Source organism: Diuraphis noxia, unplaced genomic scaffold (assembly GCF_037042655.1).
Source record: "Diuraphis noxia isolate RWA-SAM2 unplaced genomic scaffold, SU_Dnox_SAM2 contig0004, whole genome shotgun sequence".
Lineage (NCBI taxonomy): Eukaryota > Metazoa > Arthropoda > Insecta > Hemiptera > Aphididae > Diuraphis > Diuraphis noxia.
The window spans coordinates 53,335,740-53,359,448 of record NW_028301714.1 but is presented as its reverse complement, the minus strand read 5'-3'; the positions used below and the strand labels follow the sequence as shown (position 1 = coordinate 53,359,448).

Here is a 23,709-nt window from a genome sequence, read left to right as displayed (position 1 = left end):
TTGGTACCTATTCGTCATACAAGATTTGGATGCACATTCCATATTATTTATGAGGTACCTAGTTTGAAGGAATTATGAAATTTTGTACATAGATAATTCCGATTATCATATTACACCAGAGAATGTGCACATCGGAGCAAATATTTTATTTAGCATCTTAAAAAGGAGCTCAAAAAGTTTTGGCTCAAAAACATTAAAAAAAAAAAACAAAAAAAAAAAATTTTTGGTCGAAGGCATTGAAGACAAACGTACACGTGCATGTATACCAACTCCAAAAAAACAAAACATATTGGCGTGAACACAATAATATACATAATATTATATATAGGATATAGACATGGGTGTTGGTTTGGTTGTCTATGTTGTATTCATAAATATTTTATTTATAGTAATAATTGTTGGTTTATATGAATAATTACAGAATATAAACTACAATAAAATGTAGAACGCTCCTTAAATTTCAGCATTATTTTATAGTTTTTATCAAAAAATAAGATGTTTTTAAGAATAACTATATTATAATAGGGTTTAAGTTAATAATAATGTAATACCTAACTTTTGTATTACCTATTCTTCAATAAACTTGAAGTTTTGACGTTGCTTACACTATATGTATATGGCTAAAAATGATTTGTCATAACTGCAGGTACTTACTCACAATTTATGGATGGTAAAATGAGAGTATTTTCATTTTTATTAGGCTTAGAAGCTTTCATTGAATTAAAACAACATTTTCTAAAAATAATATCAATTTATCGACCACCGGGATACGTTTATCATAAATTATAGCTTATAAGAAAGATAAGTATTACTTAACCGTAATAATAATGTTCAAAATAACGGTAGTGAACATTAAAACCCAATAATATTAGGTACTTATAACAGCAATACATTTTTCTTTTAATCCGAGCACTTAATAAAACAATATCACATAACTAGGTTTTTAAAAATTATCATCATATTAGATTATTAGAGGTGCGAGCGTATTAGTTTCACTAAGATTTGTTTATGTTTATAAATCTGTTATCATGGTTTGGAGCAGAATGCTCTTACCATCAAGTCTAAGGGGTTTTTACTTTTTGGGAACAAATTATGATATTATAATATTAATAATTAATACAATATTAGGATATAGGTTCTATAAATTATTATAATATATTATATTTTCTGCAAAAATTAGACCAATGCATACAGTGGCGTGTTAAGGGGGTGGGCCCGGTGGGCATGTGCCCACCCACATTTTATATAAATACTAGACTTATATAGAATAAAAATACTAAAACTTATAAATAGATCAAATTTTAGTATTAGGAGGGGGTAAAACCATTCTGAACTTAATTTTTGTGGCCCATCCACAAAAAAAGTTCTGGACATGCCACTGAATACATATTAACATGATTAGGTTATGTATATTATATATTAGGTTATAAAATCTAGCTGCTGATTTTTGCTTTTAATAAATGCTACAGCAACTATTCCTCTTGTTGATATTTTATATTCTCCAAACACTTCTTAATATTAAGGAACAATTCGATTACATTATTGTACTTATTAGTGATATTTTTATAATATATTTTGTTCGAAACGAAAATATTTTGGAACTATATTATTTATTTAAATAAGTGGTGCAAAATACTTATCCTATTCTGTGTGATAATGACCTATTTAGGTTTTGTACACGTTAACAAAATATTTAGTATCGATTTACAGTCATATGATTATTTACATTTTTGAATGTTCTTATAACTGCTTAAAAGTATTATTCGTACATTTATAAATCTAGGACAAATAAATTATGTAAAATGTTTATATTTATTTCAATAATTTATGTACAATGTTTAAGCATGTCTGTTTAGGTTAGGCTAAGTCAGCTGACTAAGCAATTTGAAAACTTGAGAAGAATAGTTTTTTCATAGTAATATTTTTGGTTGATATGCCAATTTAATTATGTATTTACCTTGAACACCAAACAACTTTCATTTCATTTAATTTAGATATAAATATATAATTACAAACAAAGTTTTTATTGTAATTTAGTTTTAAAATAGGTATCTATTGGTATATAGTACACGACTGCCAATGTAGCAGAATGAATGGTTAGAAAAATGTATAGCCATCCCCCAACCGGGCGTGGCAGAAACTTACAGATGCCCACTAGAAATGTTGCCAAATACACAAGTGTTCCAAAAACTTCCCAAAAACTCAACAGTACCAACCAACGAACCTACAGCTAATGACCTCAGCGATTGAAGCTTAAAAAAAATGTATAATAGACAAAAATATATTATGAAATAATTGACAGTATAAAACAAAAATACTTAAATAAACATTTTTTTCAATAGGTTCATGCCAATGATACCTATTGTACTTTTATTGAACTAAAAATAATTATAAATATGGGATTTGTGCCTGGGAATTGACTAATCGTTTCTATTGTGTAAAGTATTATCATTTTCAAATAAAATTCATTTCATGACATCAGGTGGTTATTTATTTTTATAATCAATATTATATGCTATATTTGAGGGGGTTTTATTTCAACCTTATTTGGTTTCAAGAAGATATAAATGAAAAGTTAACCTTACAATATAAGTCATAAGATATTTAATAAAAAAATATCTAAATTTGTATAATGTCTAAACACATTTTCGAATGTTAAAAGTAAATACTGAGAATATCATGTAAACGTAATAATTAAAACGCGTGCAAAGATATATCTACTTATATAGATTGTGTTTTTACAACGTATATGTATAATATGTCATAACTTATTTAATATTCCTATTTAATACCTATGTATAATTTGAGTGAATTTCTTTTTAATTGTTCGCTTGTTCTTTAAGTATTTATAGTATAATGAATCAAATTGCATAAAGTGTTTATGCTTATATTATATTTATAATAATTTATATGGAAAATATTTAACAATAATTTTGGTTATGATTACACAACAAAATCGCACAGGAATTTCTAGAAAAATATTTTGTTTTGTGTAATATTATGATTTCTCATGTTTTTCTTTTATTACGATTCGTGCTATCAAATTTTTAATAACACTCCAACGTGTCTACTATATAATATAATATATTAATATGTCTTCAACTCACAGTACTTACGGTAGGTAAGTAATCCAATATAAGATACTAAGTTATGATCGATAAAGTATTACTAGCAACGTTCGGTAATGGTTTATTTTGTACGAAAAATAAAATTTTATATAACTCGTGATATTGAACACTTGTTATATACCTATACCGGCTATACCTATTTACCTATTTTTACAGAGTTAATAACCATATACAGGCATATGGTTATTAAATTTGTTCCATTCGTTTAGAGGTTTAGACTAAGCGTAGTCTGCTTACAACTAATATACCATCAAAATATCGAATCTAACATCGTTTCTCCACGGTTCAACGTGAATAATTCTATGTTCTATATCTACGTACTCTAAATTAGTAAATTATAAAAAATACAGATACATTTTTAGAAAAAATTTAAAAATGTTGAGGACCAACATTGATTTTGACAATTAATCGAAAATATTCATTATGATAGTAAAGTTTCTAAAAACGTTGAACCGACAATTAACTACAGTTATGTACATACTTATATAGGTGGTTGTAATGTGATGAGATTTTGGGAGTCAAATCTATTGCAATAACACAGAAAGAGAAATGAAATAAGATAAATAATTATGAATAAGAATAAGAATACAAATAAGGCGCCTACCAATATTTATATTAAAATTATAATGAACGAGAAAGTTAATGTCAAAGGTCTGTGTCGTTATGTTATATAACTTATAAATTCATGTAAATTCATGTCTAGTAACGTGATCCATTATATTGATTCTGGAGTGACGTTATGTCGTTATAGATAGGTAGTTACCAGGTATACCATTTAAAGACATTAAATAATGATATGTATCGAAATAAATAATTTGAAACATATGGATTCTGCGTGGTGAGTGGACAAAAATTTAAAAAAACATTCGAATATACATGAAATGTTTAATAAGTACATGCCATATGCGTTTTAATTGCGTGCAATTCGCGTAGTTTAATAAAACTATTATATGAGTGGGTATTGCGAAAAAAATAAGCAACTAACAACTACTGGATCGAGTGTAAAAATATTTTGATGATAGGTATAATATAATATTTTTGCCATATGGCAGGAGGTGACGTGAAGTATGCAGACGTAAAAAAAAATAACAATAATAATATATAATGCCTCGTCGTTCCGGTAGGTATCATATAGGTATTTTTACGACGGCCATAGCGATAATGTCACTATCGGTTCGTCGGTAGTCTGTACATCGCTAGCCGAATTGCAAATAATTTCGTTTGTCATCGTCGTCCGAATTTCGTGCGTGTGTACGTGTGCTTGTGCGTTTGTTCCGATTCCTGCGCGGGACACGTGCGAGTCGGCGTGTTCGTCACACCGGCAGTGTCCATTTATCGGTCGTCGCTGTCGCGCATGGCGCCTAACCCGTTCACGGCCAGGCTGGCCTCCCGAATCGCCATGTCGTACGGGCCCAGCGTCAGCTACATAATGCTCATCCGCGTGGCCATACTGTTCTTCCGGCCCGACATCGAGGACGTCGATCACCGTCTGACGGACCGCCAGATCGCCGAGATCAGGGACAGGTACGATTTTGTGGTGATCGGCGGTGGTTCCGCTGGTTCCGTTATGGCTAATCGTTTGTCCGAGAACGCCAACTGGACGGTAATGAATTAATGATATTCCTCTTAATTATATTGTAACATTTGAATACTGTTATTATTTAAGCTAAATGATCTCAAATAAAAAACCAAATAATTTTAAATTTTAACAATAACTGATTACGTTTTTTAAGCATGTATATAAAACGATGATAATAAAAATCAACGATTAACAAGAGCAAATGTGGACTACAGTGACCAACAAATGCGAACAATTTAAAATTTAATTATATGTATGGCATTTACTATTATAAATTTACAACCGGTATCAAAATAGTTTTAAAACGGTTGGGGAAATATTTTTATTTTTATTAAGCGATTAAAATATATATCATAGTATGAAAATTTTTATTTTTTAAAATTGAAAACAATAAGTATAAATTTGATGTGGGCTTATAAACAATTGGAAAATATGATGAGAGGTGGACACAACTTTATAGAATGAGGAAATCTTATACAAAAACTGTTCATCTTAAATGGAAGTGATTTATAGCCAGTAAGATAGTAACGACTTAAAATTTAATATATTACTGACTATTGTAACAAATTAGAATTGGTATCGACGAACATAGGCGTGCGCAGACTTTATTAGCAGGAGATGCCAATATAATCCAAAATAACTCAATTTTATCTTAAAAAAAAAAAACATAAATCAGAATTTTTTTCTTAAAAAAATGTAATATATAACTACAAAACTCTCTGTTACGTTTGTGATAAAAATTATGATAAATATTGATAGTTTTCACTATTAAAAGTAAAAACATAATAAAACAATCTATCTGAGTAGACTGCAAGGGGATGCTATGGCATACCCGGCATCCCCCTTGTGCACGCCTATGTCGACGAATATCAAATGAGCTTGATAAATACTAAAATAACTTTATAGTGTATGCTATTGATGTTATATCACATAATACAGCTTACGATATTTTAAAATTAAATCCTGTCATTTATAGTTGTAATTATTTGATGAAATCGGTAGACTGTCAGCCAACACCATCGAAATCAATTTAGTGTAGCTTACTATACATAATATACTATACAATACTTATGCTTATATTTACAATAAGTCAATAAGATTATCGAACGGATAAAAATTTTTTTTAATGATTTTAATGGTCGAATAAAACACGACAATCACAAAATGGAACCAGAGTCGCATTCTATATTATTTAGTGTATATTTTATATCTATAGTGTCAAATGTCAACGCCTATTATTTGAAACATTGCGTGACGTTTAATGTGATTTTGAAGTAGTTTTTTTAAAAATTGTATTGAGACATTGAGTACTTATACTATATAAAAATGTGTATTATTTCATACTAGCCTATCGATAAAAACACGTTAATGTTAACAAGTACGATTAGGTATATTATGATTGTTATTTATATATACTGAATCATTTATTACTTTTTGTTTGAATTTTTATTTTATATTATTATCAGATGATTCTTTAAAGTTTTTTTTTGTAAAAATATAATAGGGATAGGAAGGCACCAAGCAATATTTTGTAGCTTAAACGTAAATAGTTTCAAGCGTTAAAATTATTTGATTTTGTTGACTTGTCCATGAAATTGAACTCTATACCATTTATATTTAAATAAAATTAAGTAAAAGTAGAATATATTTTTATTGAATTAAATATTTAATTAGTTGTTACTGGATATATTATGTAGGTATTTTTTTTATTTGCTTCATTGTTAATTATTATTAGTGAATTAATTCGGTTTATAGACATTACTAGGGCTCGAATTTATATGTATATTCTATTTATACGAGTATAACCATAAGTGAGTATTTATACGACATAAATATGTGCTAAAAAATTCATGATATTTATTATATACAAAAAAAAAAAATGATAATAATAATTAATAATGTAATAAAATATAAATAGATCGTAATGTAACTGTTGGCCTGACTTACAACAGAGAAAGATGGCGAGACCTCTTGAAGGCAGCAATGGTCCTCAACGGAACGGTAAGATGAGAAAAATGAAATATAATAAAAAAAAATTTATCCAACTATCTAATTATCTTGAATAACCAACTACGAACACAGATTAAACCAACAAAATTAAAACACGGCTCGTTCGTTAATGTAGGTATACTGATTCACTGTCAGTAGTTCAGACCATTGGCGTGTTCAGACTTTGGTGGCTGAGGAACCAAAATAAATTTTTAAATCCTGAGACTTATTTTAAGACAGTTTTAGACATTCTTTATGTTATAAAATTCATAGTTATAAGAATATTTTTTGATTATGATCAACAAGTATAACCAATTTCAAAACAATACAAATACATTTAAAACTAAATTAAAAACAGATACATAATATTTATAATATTACCTTACCATGTTATTTAGTTAGAATTGATGAACATAATATTATATGATAATATAATCACTAATTAATAAATGCTCAAATATAATGACTTTAATATCAATAAAATTTTCTATTATTTGTGAGCAGCAATAAAACAAGGTATAAAAATTACAATCAATCAAATCTATAGGTACTGTAGGGTACACACAGCACGACTCTTATTATTCTGGCATTTTTTTTTGAAGCATAGTTCACCGGGGAGGGGGGCTGTGCTCCCTTGGCCCCTTCTGTAAACACGCCTATGGCTCAAACGCAAACACGTATTAATAAAACGTAATTTATCGTTTATTGAGGTCATAAATAAAGGAGAATATATATCGACAGTAGATTAAGTTTAATAATTGGTATTATTTTGTATTTTTGGAAACTCGGGAAATTTGAAAAAAAAATTGAAAATTACAATCGTATACAATTAATAATTATTAATAAATAATAAAATATCGTAAATGAACAAATTGTCGAAATATATAGGAAAAAATGGAATTATTGAGAAATACTCGTACGTAAAAACATGAACTTATGCCAAAATATTTAAAATAAAATATAGTCACAACTTCATTGGAAATCTGAAACGAATTTATCACTTACCTTGAGTTACCTAAATTAATTTATTAAGTCACGGTAAAAATATGAGTTTACATATAAATCTGAGCCCTAGACATTACTGTTTCATACTGAGTAATGATAACAATTATTGGTATAAATTTATGAGATAATAATTCTTGGTTTTTATTATTAGTCATTTCGGTAATTTAATATATTATTATACGAATAAAAATTATGTTAAACGATAAGACTATGATACATTTTATTTTTATTTCTTGTAAAAATAATTTAAGCTTCAATAAGTTTTTTTTATATGAATTGTATTCATTAAAAGCCAGATATAGTTATAACCTATTGGGAACTTATACTAAATTATTTAAATTAAATTTATTAAACTTTAATGAATTCTTTAAACGTTATTTTATTTATCAATAAAATATAAATTTTAATAAAATGGTTTATATCTTATTATTTTTTAAATATTTTTAATATGTCGTGATTTATAAATGTGTAGAATAGTGTCAATGACTTCATTAAACTTTTAGAATGGTGAATAATAAATAAAATGTAGTCTTTCTGGCTTTCCATATTACATTTTTTATTTTTTATTTGCATATTACCTATACAAATATAATAATAATACAATTTTATTTGAACTGTGAAATCGGATAATAAAATATTTGAATCATCTTATTATAAAATTGTGTACTATTATAATATGTCGATATAATATTATGTAATATTATTTTGGTAATTAAAATTATAAATGATATAGATATTTGGGCTAGAAAAATTCTAAAACACCGTAATTGTTATTGTTTTCTATAAATCAATGCGTTAAATCATTATTAAAACAATATTCGTGTTCAATTTGTAATTGGTAAAAATGAAATTTAAAATACAATTAAATTCTGTCTATAGCTGCATATATATATATGAAACGATCGTAGGTAATGAAAAAAAAATGTATCTAGAAAGTAAACGAATACTATAACAATTAACGAGTAACAACAATCATTATCGTTTGTTATTAGGTTTTATTAATAGAGGCCGGAATCGACGAACCGGCATTGTCTGACATACCATTGCTATATCCTTCTCTCCAGCGCACGTCTGTTGATTGGCAGTACAAAACACAACCCAGTGATTCATCTTGTTTGGGCTTCAACGGGAATCAATCTAGCTGGCCCCGAGGTAAAGTCATCGGGGGCAGCAGTGTTCTAAACGCCATGTTCTATGTCAGGGGCAACCGGAAGGACTACGACGCATGGAGAGACGCTGGCAATGAGGGCTGGGGTTACAAGGACGTGTTACCATACTTTATAAAGTCCCAGGATATGAGGATACCGGAGCTTGTGGATTCAGAGTATCACGGCACTGGAGGATACCTGAGCGTGGAGCATTTCCGGTCGCACTCACCGATCGTGGACAGTTTTTTGGAGGCCACCAAGGAATTTGGTTACGACGAAGTTGATATAAACGGTCAGAGTCAGACAGGATTTACGCGATCTCAAGGTAATTATTTTATATAACAATATGTGGTAGATACCCGATAAAACATTTAATGTGCATTACCAATACCCATGTTGGTTTTTAACTTTTGCATTAAAATTCTTTGACGTAGATCATACGACACTTCGATTTGTAAAATTTTACGATATATATTATTTTAGGGACTCTAAGAGACGGGTTGAGGTGCAGTACTGCCAAAGCGTTTTTGAGGCCAATTAAAAATCGTCCAAACCTTCATATCAGCTTACACACGCATGTTTTAAAAATCGTGATCGAAAATGACCGGGCCACGGGCGTACTGATATCTAAACTGGGGACAATACCAACGCTGGTGACAGCCGAGAAAGAAGTAGTGCTGTCGGCTGGCGCAATTAACTCACCCCACCTCTTGATGTTGTCCGGTATAGGGCCTGCCGATAAGATACGTAAAGCCGGCGTCAAAATCACCAAACACATACCCGGTGTGGGGCAAAATCTGCAAGACCACATTGCGATGGGCGGTGTCACATATTTGTTCGATTCACCCGATGAATCCAGTCCCCTTGGTCTAGGCATAGTCTTGCCGAGGGTGTTGACGCTAAACTCATTCATCCAATTCTTCCGAGACAAAATGGGGCCGCTCTACAGGATACCACTTGGTGAAGTCATGGGCTTTGTAAACACGCGGTGAGCAAGCTTTCAGTTTGAGAATTGGAATAATAGATAAAGATAAAAAGTCAACATAATTTTCTAGCTTTTGTTTGTTTTGGTCTGTTGTTATTTAATTATCATTGTTTTATTCGTTACAGCTATAACAATGATTCCGACTGGCCGGACGTTCAGCTGTTTATGGCAACGGCCGGAGACAACGACGATGGGGGTTTATTGAACAAACGGGATGTGGGAATCACTGACGAATACTACGAGCAAGTTTTTGAACCCATACTATACCGAGATGCTTTTACGATAGCACCGTTGTTGTTGAGGCCGCACAGCCGAGGCTACATAGAGATCACAAGTTCCAACCCGTACACGGCGCCGAAAATCGTGCCAAACTACTTCAGTGACCCGCGGGACATCAAAACTATGGTGGAGGGTGCTAAAATCGGATACGCCATCAGCCGCACAGTAGCAATGAGCAAGATAAATACCACTTTGCATAATATCCCCACGCCGGGGTGTGAGTGTTACAAGTTTTTGTCCGACGAATACTGGGAATGTCAGGCCCGTCATTACACGATGACCATTTATCATCCAGTCGGCACTTGCAAGATGGGCCCGGTGGATGACGAATATGCCGTGGTAGATGAGCGGTTGAGGGTGAGAGGCATCAGTGGATTGAGAGTGGTCGACGCGTCTATAATGCCCACGATAGTTAACGGAAACACCAATGCTCCAACGATTATGATCGCGGAAAAGGCATCTGACATGATCAAGCAAGATTGGGCCGGACACACGCAAAAATTTAAGACACGGTACATCAAGAAGACAGTCAGGAGATGGTGGTAAGCCTTTATCCAAACACTTTTGAATACTGTGCCAATCTGATTGATATTTATATTTATAAAATTGGAATTTAAAGAATGCAATTATTATCGATATTTGTATTTTTGTATACATTATCGGTAATCGCAATTATTATCCCAATATTTTGTTTGTGTACCTAACCTATACCTATTAATAAGTATGGAATTTTTATTGTTCAGTTACATTAAGTTGCATTTTTACTAATTATTCAAACATGATAATCTTTAAGATGTATATTATAATACCATAAAATGTATAACATCTATAAATCGTATATAATTTTAAATTGTTTACACTTTTTATTAATGTCATTATTTATCTCTGACACTGAGGTCGTAAAAATTAATTTTAGTAAATTATTATTTTATATTATAAATACCATAATACCTTATAAGTATTATTATAAACTGTTAACCCTGTTAACTGTTTAGTTTTAAGTGTAAACTATTTCATATTTATTTGAATAATAGTTAAAATATTATATTTATTGAAAAAAAGTCAAGTGTTATGAATACATTGTAGCTTTGTAAGTTAATAGGTACTTATACTGAAAGTATAAATTAGTTATTTTATGTGTGAAATAAATGAGTATAATGCATGCTATTATATTATTATAATACATAGTATTTATACCGTACCTACATTATATGCGTACGTTAATTTTAAAGCAGTATTCGAGAATGTATAAAGCATATATATATATATCATAAATGGAACCACGAAGATTCACACCGATCAAATTTAATTTCCTGGGATCACTTTTTTAAAAGCCTATTTTTCATTCATGTACTCAAAACTGGTTTCTAGAAAACTCGTTAGTCGTTCGACGGGGATATCCGAAAGTAAAAAAAAAACTGTTTTTCTCCTTATGTTTTTACTTTCTTATATACCCACTCTGCAGATTATTATGTTTATAATACTGCACTACTGGGCTTAAAACAATAGAGAAAGTTGATTGGCCACGGGACATCTAAGCGCCAAGTCGATATATTATATTTCAATCGATATTCGTTTATATTTTTCAAGACCAGATATCGAGTTCAGTGTAGAATAAATGTTCGGAGCCTTCGGTTACTGATGAAATGACTGCGCAGGATAATTATATTCGGATTGTCGTCGTTGCTCGACTCGTTTCACTGTTGTACTACTGCACTGGCACCTAAATCACGACATACATATTCGACGTCCGAGCGTGTTCTAAAATCCACAATTGCGTTTGTGCGTAAATATCGATCGTTCAATTTAAATCAGCGAAACACTCACGCGTGATAATACAATTATTCAAATTGTACTGCCGATCATGACGTCTTCCGGCGGAAGCTGCGAGTGCTCGTGGTCCGACTCGTCGTTCCTGTCCGGTTCGTGTGGTAAAACCGGCGGCCTGGCGTTCTTCATGTCGTTGGTGGACCTGGTAATCCGGTCGCAGTGTTCAGTGACGGACTCATGTCGTCGGGCCACCGGGCGCCGGCAGTTCCCGGCCGGTCCTGTGTACCCGGAGGAATTAGATTTCGTGGTGGTCGGCGGTGGCGTGGCCGGTTCCGTGGTGGCGTCCCGGCTGAGCGAGGTGGCCGGCTGGACGGTGGGACTGCTGGAGGCTGGTCCTGAGGAGCCATCGACCACGTCAGTGCCTGCGTTCGCGTCGGCCGCGATGGGCACCGAGTTAGACTGGCGGTACTTGACCGAGCCACAGGGCAATGCGTGCCTGGGCGCGGGCGGAATATGCGTGTGGCCGAGGGGCAAGATGTTGGGCGGCACCGGGGCCATGACGGGTATGATGTACTCGAGGGGCCACCGGCGTGTGTACGACGCGTGGCGCGAATCAGGGGCAGTGGGCTGGGGCTACGATGAAGTGCTGCCGTACTTCAAGAAGTCAGAGCGCAACATGGACACCGACATGGTGGAGCCTGAGTATCATGGGTTCGATGGTCCTGTGACCGTACAGCGGTTTGCTCACCGTCCCGAGATGGCCGAGTCCATCGTGCAAGCCGGCGCCGAGTTAGGCTACAGGACCGGTGACCTCAACGGACACAATCAAACCGGTACGTACAATACTGTAATTGCAACGACCACGTATTGTATGTTATACGCATTATAATATTATATAACATAATAAAATAGAAAACAATATCATTGTTAAGTGTAGGTATTTGTGTTTGGTGTGTGTGTGTGTGTGTCTGTGTGTGTGTCTGTGTATACAGGGTGTCTCAAAGAGTTCTGACAAATGAAATAACTTTTGTTCTAATCAATATTTAAAAAAATTTCTTTTAAATATAATCCATAGACACTTGCGCTACATTTTTAGAATACACTTTTTATTTTTTAATACTCAAAATAAAAAACTTAAAAATGTATAATTTTTTTTTCGAAATATTCAATATAGCCAATTTGTAAATTTGATTTTCAGAAAAATGTATATGGTAAAAAAACTTATTTAAGTCAAAAGGCTGATTTTTACAATTTTTTTATATATCAATATTTTCGTTAGGTAAATTATAGTAATTTATAGTTTATACATCATATATTATTAAAATAAATACAATAAAAAAAATAATTAGATTTTAACATGCACTTATTTAAAAATTTTCTTATAAAATATCTTTAAAAAACTTTATTATTATTTGAAATTACAAGGTTTCTAATATAAACTAGATCGTAATTTACTTAACGAAAATATTGATATTTAAAAAAAACGTAAAAAATCAGCCATTTGACTTAAATAAGTGTTTTTACTATATAAATTTTTCTAAAAATCAGATTTACAAATTAGTTATATTGAATATTTCGAAAACAATTTTTATCAATTTTTAAGTTTTTTATTTTCAGTATTAAAAAATAAAAAATAAAAAATGTATTCTAAAAATGCACAAGTGTCTATGAATTATATTTAAAAGACATTTTTTTAAATATTGATTAGAACAAAAGTTATTTCATTTGTCAGAATGTCAGATCTCTGTGGAACACCCTGTATGTGTGTATGTGTCTGTGTGTCTGTGTGTACGTGTGTTTTGAGGGCCTTAAAGGTATTATTATAATTTTGAAATAAGCCCAACTAATGTTTATTTAATACGTGCTCGTGATGTCTTGCTGTAATCTAAATTTGAAAGACCTGATTTCCCAAAATCCGAAGCCATGATTAGTTATCTGATTAATAATAAAGTGTACGTTTGGAATTCGTACACCGCATCCAATTACCAAAGCATTAGTTGTGTTTCCGTAAAAGGATCAACTTAGTGCTATGATTATAATACCTATTATATACAATAAGGAATCGGAAGTTTATGTCTCAAAAAAAAAAATTATATATAATGTAAGTTTAAAAAAAAAAATGTTTAATTCTATCTGTTACAAAAATATTATATAATATAAGTATAAATATTTTAGGAAAATACTTTTTTTGGTCGTTTTTGATAAAAAAAAAAATGTATGATGCAGATAAAATAAACATTATATCTTAATCAGTAAATTAAAATATATTATAATATTTAAAACAAAAACAACAAATGAAAGTTTTAGAAAAAGTTGTTTGTCGAGATTCACAGTGGCGTATTTTTTTTTATAGGTACAAGTTATATGCAAAGAGATTCACAAAATAATAACGGTACGTCTAGCTAGGACGGGGAAACACGTGTAGGTTAAACTTTGCAATATTGTGACCAAAGATCACAGTATTATATCTATATACCGATGTATTCGAAACGGGTTTATGATTTTGGTTGAATTGCCATTTTATAGAAACATATTAATTTTTAGTATTTGAAATTATTGGTTGATATCGAAGTTTTTCTTACCTATTAAAAAAAATATATGTTTATATCTTGTAAGACTATTCAAATTTGTATACAATATTTTATCACTAATATACAATGCAACCAGTTTGCGTTAATAATTTTTAAAATAAATAAATGTTATTAATATTAATACAATTTTAAAATTGTATTGATGAATTAAAAATATAATTTTCTTATTAAATTTTAATATAAAACTATGGTAAATAACATTAAAGAAATAAAAAATTAAAAAATGTAAAAATGCAAAATATTTCAAAATAAATTTGTATCCTATTTGACGACGACTAAAATTGCTTGTACGAAATACATATGAGACAAATAACGGAATCATTCATTTCCGAGCCTTATAATGAATCGAAATATATGTGTCAAATGTCCTAAAGCGCCAATTTCTCTCGTACCAAAAATCATTATAATACTTATAATTTGAAAATATTTCTTTTATTTTAACTCATGAATACATTAGGTATGAACATGCAAGATTCCTTAGCATATCAAATTTAAATATTTCAGTTGATATTTGCAAATGGTGACACAAATTTATATAATATGTCATGATAGACACACGTGAGGGGAGAGTAAGCTTGTTACTTGTTTAGCACTTGTATATTTAAATTTATCATGATTGTGTTTTGGGTACCTACTTATTATAGGTAGTGGATAGGAAATATAATATTCGTAGCATTGAATTCGCATTATAAATTCACATACATACGTGTACTGTGTAGTCAAAGTTTGGCAGAAAATAATGCATGTCATATGATACGTTTTATTAGTATTTATCCCATTTATTGTTTTCACGCCAGAGGAAATCAACAAACTTACTACAAATCTGTATAACTGCATTGTCTGTACTTATACGTCTATAAAGTACCTACGTGGTACTAATAATTTCTTACAAGACATTTAAGTAATACCTACGATAGACATTCGTATAATATGATATATTATTATAAACAGTTTATTGGTCGATTTCATCACAGAATTTCACACCATAGGCTATTATCGATGCAAATATATATGTATATATACATTTAGCTACCTAACGGTAGTGCACTGAATAGCAAAGCGTTGTGTAGTTGAACATTGGGTTTATTTTTTTGTACGTTGTCAAACAAATCCGACACGGTAATATACACTTGTTGTTCATACAGTCATACCTATATAATACGCTATTGAGCGTAATGCGTGTTGAGTTGGGAGAACCTGAAAACGTAAAAATGTGATGCCAAATCGTATTGCTATATAATATATCAATATACAATCCTATTTTTAAAAATCGCTTTAGTTAGATCACCTATTCTAAATATAATGAGCAATTTTTTTTTCAATAAGAAAATGTTAATAGGTATTGTTGATATATGCTCTGAAATAAAAAATTATATAGATTATGATATGTTTTTTTAGCACCAATGACACGACGGTTGTGAGGTTAATCCATCTTTTTCGGTTGTCCGCAGGGTTCTCCATAGCTCAGGTGATGGTACATGATGGCCTGCGGATGAGCACTTCACGAGCGTACTTGCGGCCTGCCCACAACAGGCCCAACCTGTTCGTGAAGATCAACAGCCGTGTTACCGGGTTGGTGTTGAATAAGCTCAACAACCGCGTGCAGGGCGTCAAGTACGTGGACCAGTATGGTGAGCACATGGTGCGCGCCCGGAAGGAAGTGATCCTGTCGGCGGGCGTGGTCGGTTCCGCGCACTTGCTCCTGGTGTCCGGCATTGGACCGGCCGAGGAACTGCTTCGGGCTGGTGTCACTGTTTTCCAGGATCTACCGGTTGGACGGAACCTGCAGCACCATGTATCTGTCAGCGTCGCTGCCACGGTGAACGCGTCTGAAGAGGCCCACTACCTGACCATGGACGCGGTATCAGAATTTTTAGCTACTCGTACCGGTCCACTGGCCAGCACAGGCCTCACTCAGACCACAGGATTTTTGACCACGTCGTACTCGGTCGACGGGGTGAGTAATATTTTCCTAGGTATTTGGATAGGTTGTCGTATAAGAATGGCGACGAGTAACTCATGGCGAACGATTATGTTGTCATTCCAATGTGTACATACTGTACATCGCTACACAAGTCAAATCTGACGATCAACGATTCACAGTTATAATGCCGATCATCTAATTTATATATGACACATGTCATAGTAGATTTTTCAGATGGGGGGGGGGAGGGCACCATGAGATATTTCCGTGTACAGCATACAGAACATACGTTTAAACATATTATAAGTATACGGTTAAACGTTACACTACACTATATTTGTAGACGCTTTGATTTATATCTGATGGTTAAATTATAAAAATAGGGGTAGATAATTGGGGCCCCTTGATGTCATAGTATATATTAAACACTTCGGCACCAGTGACGATTCAACCTTTTTTTTTTGTTATACGTAAAATGGTCAAAAAAATATATACTTACTTAATATGTTTGTTTTCCGATACAGGTACCCGATGCACAGGTGTACTTTGATGGCCTTGCACCCAACTGTGACAAGATCCCCGTGGATCCAGACGGTCCGGCGTACCGAAACTATGAGGGTTCGAGGGCGTACGTGTGGGCCAGACCGACGTACCTGTTGACAAGGAGCAAGGGCTATATCGCGCTGCGGACCGGCAACCCGATGGACGAACCGATCATCCAGCCCAATTACTTCCAAGACCCGCGGGACGTGCTGGCCATGGTAGAAAGCATACGGATCGTGTTGGCACTGATGGGCACGCGGGCATTGAGCAAGTGGGACATGCAGCCGGACACTACGCCGTATGAAGGATGCGCACAGCACGTGTACGGCACGGACGCGTACTGGGCCTGCGTGGTGGTCACTGACACCAAGCCTGAGAACCACCATTCGGGAACTTGCAAGATGGGACCAATCGACGACCCGGATACGGTAGTCGACCCGGAGCTCCGGGTACTCGGTGTGGCCAATCTGAGGGTGATGGACGCGTCCGTGTTCCCCACCGGACCCAACTGCAATCCTATAGCGCCGGTCATAATGGTGGCCGAGAAGGGCTCAGACATGATCAAGCAGACGTGGAGAGCATACGCGCACGAAAACAACGTGCCGCCATACATAAAGTCTAGGACGGCATCATAATATTATTATTTTAATTTCGCATCACTGATATCCCTGACCCGTGTGGCCATGTATATGTATATAGGACCATTTCACTTCGCATTTTTCGAATGATGTGAAGTATAATATTGTAATGTACATTAAGTATTTATAGTAGATTATTGTGACAACAACAACTCTGAAAAACAGACATGTTTTAACTTTTAATTGTATATTTATTTATATTAAAAAATAAATCCTCAATATAAAATGAGTTCTACCAGATATTTCTCTGAGTACTGAGTAGATACTTATTATTAGAATTTAATAACGGGTATAACTTTTAATAGATAAAAACATATATATATATATATATTATATATAGTTTAAGTCTTTGAGAATTTTATTGATACCTAGTTTATTATCCACTTAAATAAGTTACAATGTTTAAGTGTTTTTATTGTTCTGAATTATTTATTTTTTATTACGTTAAAAAAATATTTTTTTTGTATATAAAGACCCTAGCCAACATTATTTTTACCAAGTCAAAACTGTTTATAAAGTATTCCATTGAATTTTATTAAAAAAAGAATAAAAATTGTTACAATTAGTAATTATAGAAGTTTAATATTTATAATTTGCTATTTAATTTATATACCTATGTATGATAATATTGTTAATATGATTTATAATAAAGTATACACTATTAAACGCATATTGTCCTTTAGGTGCAGTAGGGAATTGTTAAAGGTGACTAATAGATGATATCATTTTCGACTTACGTCAGTCTTCGTAAATAATAAAACTATAGTCTATACTTATTTTGTGTTTATCATTTGTTAATGATTATTAGTTTTGTTTCCGGCAAGTTAATTTTAATTAATTAACTCACATGAAAAATTATCTGAAATGATCGTTAACAAGGAAACAAAATAAATTGAATTACAATTTAAACTTATGCAAATCCAATAGCCTATGCTGCCGAGGGATCATTAAATAAAAAAAAATTGAATTGCAAAATAAAATAAAATTGAAAACAAAATAAATAAACGTATTTAATATAATGAAAATGTAATTCGTTGATAACACGTTACCGAAAAAAAAACAATAGTTACTTACTACCAATTCAATTAACGGTGGAGTAACTAATTTATACCCATCCTTGATTTTCACCCTTCGAATTTTTAAAAAAAATATGGTACTGCTTAGTATAGACTATAGAGGCTATAATGAATAATAATATATATAATACTATACATATTTATTGTATGGATAATCAGGGTTCAGATTTTGTAGCATTTGCTAATTGTTATAGAATATAGATAAAAATAGTAGAGTAAGCTCTAAATTTGTTTTATGCATGGTGGAATCCAAGTATAAAATTAAATAATGCATTTTTTTTTTCATATTTTAAGTGTTTTAAGTTTTAAGTGCTATTTTAATATTAAAATTTATTTTAAAGTAGTTCATCGAATTGGTCTATCGAATAATAAACAATTATGGCTATATATAATTATTGTGTAGAATATTCTGTCGTACATTCGTAAGTGTTTTTTTTTTTAAATTGCAAACAGAATAAATTCAATTTTTGCTATTTTTCATGTATTTAGGTCATATTATTGTAGTGCATATTCTAATTATTTTTAGTGCTATAAAATTCGAGCCCTATTTTATAATAAGTATATATGTATATCGTTTTATTAGTATTATTTTATAATTTGTTTGGTATTCCTTGAGTTTTGGTTCATCTATTGTTAATCTACCGACTGATTTGTTTAATATTATACTTAAATTATTATTGCATATATTATAGATACAGTTACAAATTATTATTACTATAATACTATCGTTAGCCATTAACGATTTTGTTCAAAGTTTGTGCGTTTCATTGATACACTGAATCTTCGTAGTTAGAATTCATCGAATCATTAATTATTTTATCGAGACTGGACCTGCATACAATGCTATATTTTTAGTAAATAAATATTTATAAATATATTTAACATATAAAAATAAAACTATATATATATATATTTTTTTTTTTAAAATTTATGTTTATACCCTTGGCTACATAAGCCATTAGGCTTAAAGAGAGAAAATAATAAATTTACATATTATATTGTATACTAAATCTAAGTGTTAATTAAATGTTGGTGTGAAGATTAGTGGCTGTAATGGATTGGATGATGTTGGCTATGGATTGAGGGTGATTGTTTAGTATTTTGGCTAGTGATTCTTGCAGGTTGTGGCTTGTTCGGATATTGATACAACTAAATTATTATAGTTTCTCTTGGGCATTTTGAAGAATTTAGTATTTCTCAACGCATGCGGGAGTCAAGAGAAAACTCTATCATATTATGCGCATTCGTATAAACAACGAATAATGATTAAAAACAATTTGGGTCCAGGATGATCATCAGACCGAAACAAATGAGTTCAGTGTAATACGTCCTAGATTTTAGTTTTTCGTTGAATTATATTTCGTCATAATAATAACAAAACGGTTTGGAGTATAGACTATAGGTGCACAATGATGAAACGTTAATTTTAGGGCGCCATCCCAAAAAATTATTTAAATTCAGATTTTTAAGATTTTATTAACTTTAAATTTGACTTGTTATATCCAACAAAAATAATTAGTGCATATTACTTTATCTTCTTCTCAAATTTTTCATTTACAAATTAATATTAATCTATTTTAATGTTTGAATAAACGTACAAAGAGCATTTTTTATGATAGTATAATATAAGCTTTCGATCGTAATATAATATGCTTGCACAAAAATACGTCATTGTTATGCTTTTATACTACACTTGCAGTAGTATATGTCATATAACGATATCGGAATATATAATACAATTTATACTATGTGGCAAATACTTGTTTTAAAAAGAATAGTGAAAGTACATGTAATATAAAAATACTAGGTATTAAATATTTAAATATTTACTTCATAATTCAAGGATATGGAGTTCTTAAATAATTATAATCAGAGTTAAAGTGTATTATATATTTTACAGTAATAATAATTTTAATTTTTTTATTGCATAAGTTAAATTTAAAAAAAAAAAACCATGTTACTAATTATTGGCTGGTGAATATTAAGTTAACTAGTCGATTACTATAGTAAAAATGATAGCAAATGTGTAAGTTTCTAGTGTTTCTACACGGCGGAAATAGTTGTATGTGTAAGTTCCTACACAGAAAACAAATTATGTTAGTTCATATACATCAATCGACAATCGTATATTAATCTTACATCGATCGTTTATTTGTGGTTGTCGAACTATAATATTGTATACATAGTTTTTTTACAAGACATTTGATCAGTTTGATTACTCATAATATTTAAAATATTAAATATTAAGTTTATTATGCTATATGTTATAACAGATGGGTAAACGATTAGTATAGATCATAGGAACTTACATAAGTAATTATTTTTCTGCCATGTAGGGAATAACATTTTAAGTACATTTTTTACTCGATAAGTCTCATATAAAAACTTATATAAGATCATATTTTTCAAATGTTCAGGAAGATTAATAGGAAATTAAAAAATTTTTGCCTGTTCAGTTAAACGTTGAACTACGTAACTTAGTGCCATCTCTGACTATTATTTATTTGAATTCTATATGGTTGGATAATAAGTATCTACCTATTATTATGAAACATATGAAGAACTTCTTTTACTTAATAAAAAAATATAATAAGTTATTGTTATTATGGAATTTATTTTCGGTGATGGGCTCCAATCAGAATTTAATTCGTACACGTAAAATGTATCAACTTCTATATTTTAGAACATAATAATACAAAACCCACATTAATGGATAATAAATTGTATTTTTTTTCTTTAATTTTAATTGATAGGTAGATTATTATTTTTTTTATTTTTTTTATTAAATTACACACATAACCATAAAAATACATAAGATTAAATTATCTGCCTTCCGTAACCATAGCTTGTGTTGAAGGTAGAGAGTTAACTATTTTTATAATATATGAAAATTTATAATTTAATTATAGGTGATTGTATACTATAATTATGGAAAATACAATACAGTAAAAAATATAGATTAATAATATTACGAGTAATAATATTTTACTATTATCGAAGAATTCAATGTGCGTATGTAGTATATTGATGCCTATTGTCTATTAATAATCAAAATTTGTAAAATATGTTCGTATTTTAAAAGTTAATATAACGTTTTTAACGTATTTTTACTTATTTTAACATAAATTAACTAGGTACCAAGATTATAAATGAAAATATTTATAACGGTTAATGATGTGCATATTGCATTTGAAGATATAATTCTATTTTATATTACATTATATTTATAACCTTATAGGTATAGCTTACAGATAATATTATAATACCTATTTTAGATTGGCAATAGTTAGCAGGTATAGGTATTATTTTGGTCAAATATCACCTAGTGATATCTGTTAAAATTTCTCCTGAAGGTTACACAATGACACCCATTAACATATACCATGGTTTTTAATTTAAACCATTCAAGGGATTTTCGCATTTTTATACCAAGGATACTTACTACCTAAATAACTTACCAGTCGGCAGTCTGTGTGTGGCTCACCACAATAATTGTTCAACTAGGTATGTATATCAACACTTACTATCGATATTTACTGAAGCATAACTCCTAGGTCAAGTCTGAGTTAAGAGCAACTATTTGCTTTATTTGTTTTTATTGATCTAGATGACTACACGAGTGTGGTTGTTATGTTAACACATATATATATTTCGTTAATTTAAGAAAAAGAAAATAATTTCAAAATTTTTTTTTAAACATATGCTGGTTTTTCGAATGATGTATTATTCAGTTACGAATTTAAAATTTAAACATCTAATTCAATTTTTTGAGCGGATCTTCGTCAACATTATCACTATTATCTATCTATGATACAGATAATCATTATTGTAAAATAAAAATGTATAACATTTTCAAGATTGGTGGTTAAATACACATTACTTACTCAATATGTTAAATAACATTTTTCAATATTTTAAACTTATTTATCATAAAAGTTGTATTTATTTAAAAATGAAAAACAAAAAATGAATTCAAAGTAGGTATATTGCTAAATATTTATTGGTGCAATATAAAACATTATGTAATATTTATTTTAGTGTTACTATTTGTGATACTTACCAAATACCATACAAATAGTTTGGTTTATTTTTTATCCGTTTAGTAATATTATAGGTACATATAAAAAAAATCCACCAAACAAATCTCAATAACTCATTATTGTTAAATATACCTACAGTAGGAACTTACAGAAATATAATATAAAATAAGTTTGGCCAAAATTGAATACATATTTAATTGATTATATTATATTGCTTATACAATTTCATAAAATATTACGGAATAATATAAATTATAATTTCAGCCTGTCAAAAATATTTTAACTTCTTTTCACGTATATACATAATTTATACTATTATTATTCTTTATTAAAATAAAATCATTTGTAATAATGATTAATAAAACATACTAATACTACATTAATAACTTATAAACATCTTAAATAGGCTTTTTTTATAATGATAAAATAAATACATAATGTTTCATAGGTAGTCCCCAATGCCAACATGGTATGGCTTTTAATTAAAAATATTTATTAAGTACACTACATTAAATTGTTTTTTTTTTTCATATATATTTTTATATTTAATACTTTTCAATTGAAAACCAAATTCCATAATTTTAAGTTTATTCTGTGAGTTCAAAAATGTTAATTGCTGATATATTGTTAGTTGTTCCTTGTAAAGTTTTATTGTTTTAACTATAAAATATATACAATTTATATTAAATGATTTTTAAATTTTCATTTAAGAAATTCTGTACTAAAATAAAGACAATGAAATATGTTTTTTTTCAAGTAAGATATTTAAATTTTTTTACTATAGGTACCTGTATGACTGAGTTTACTGTTAGTGTTGGTTAACAAACATTGTGATATACAATTTAGTTGTCAATACTAGAGCACGTAACTATGTGGCTATGAATTATAGCCTATGATAGGAGTCAATTATTATCGTTTGTTGGTTTTATCGTGAATGTTATTGACACTTGGAGGGAAGAAATATCACGCTTGGCTCAGCAATACTAAAATGATCAATCTATATCGAGCGGATCA

The 23,709-nt window shown here is 30.5% G+C and overlaps 2 protein-coding genes across 3 annotated transcripts; both read left to right on the top strand.

Annotated features, from left to right (window-relative positions):
* Positions 1–4,276: 4,276 nt before the first annotated feature.
* Positions 4,277–11,228, top strand: LOC107161744 (glucose dehydrogenase [FAD, quinone]-like). 2 transcript variants are annotated; one of them, XM_015508260.2, is made up of 4 exons: positions 4,277–4,731; positions 8,694–9,174; positions 9,333–9,837; positions 9,960–11,108. In XM_015508260.2, the coding sequence occupies exons 1-4, from the start codon at positions 4,483–4,485 to the stop codon at positions 10,657–10,659; spliced, it is 1,935 nt and encodes a 644-aa protein (XP_015363746.2). In that variant the 5' UTR covers positions 4,277–4,482; the 3' UTR covers positions 10,660–11,108. The 2 variants fall into 2 exon arrangements, with proteins under 2 accessions (XP_015363746.2, XP_015363747.2); XM_015508261.2 differs by lacking the exon at positions 4,277–4,731 and adding an exon at positions 6,636–6,708 and having other exon boundaries at positions 9,960–11,228.
* Positions 11,229–11,456: 228 nt separating this feature from the next.
* Positions 11,457–18,355, top strand: LOC107161743 (glucose dehydrogenase [FAD, quinone]-like). Its single transcript, XM_015508259.2, has 3 exons — positions 11,457–12,716; positions 15,926–16,431; positions 16,923–18,355. Exons 1-3 carry the CDS (start codon positions 11,978–11,980, stop codon positions 17,574–17,576), a joined length of 1,899 nt encoding a protein of 632 aa, XP_015363745.1. The 5' UTR covers positions 11,457–11,977; the 3' UTR covers positions 17,577–18,355.
* The last annotated feature ends 5,354 nt before the right edge of the window (positions 18,356–23,709 follow it).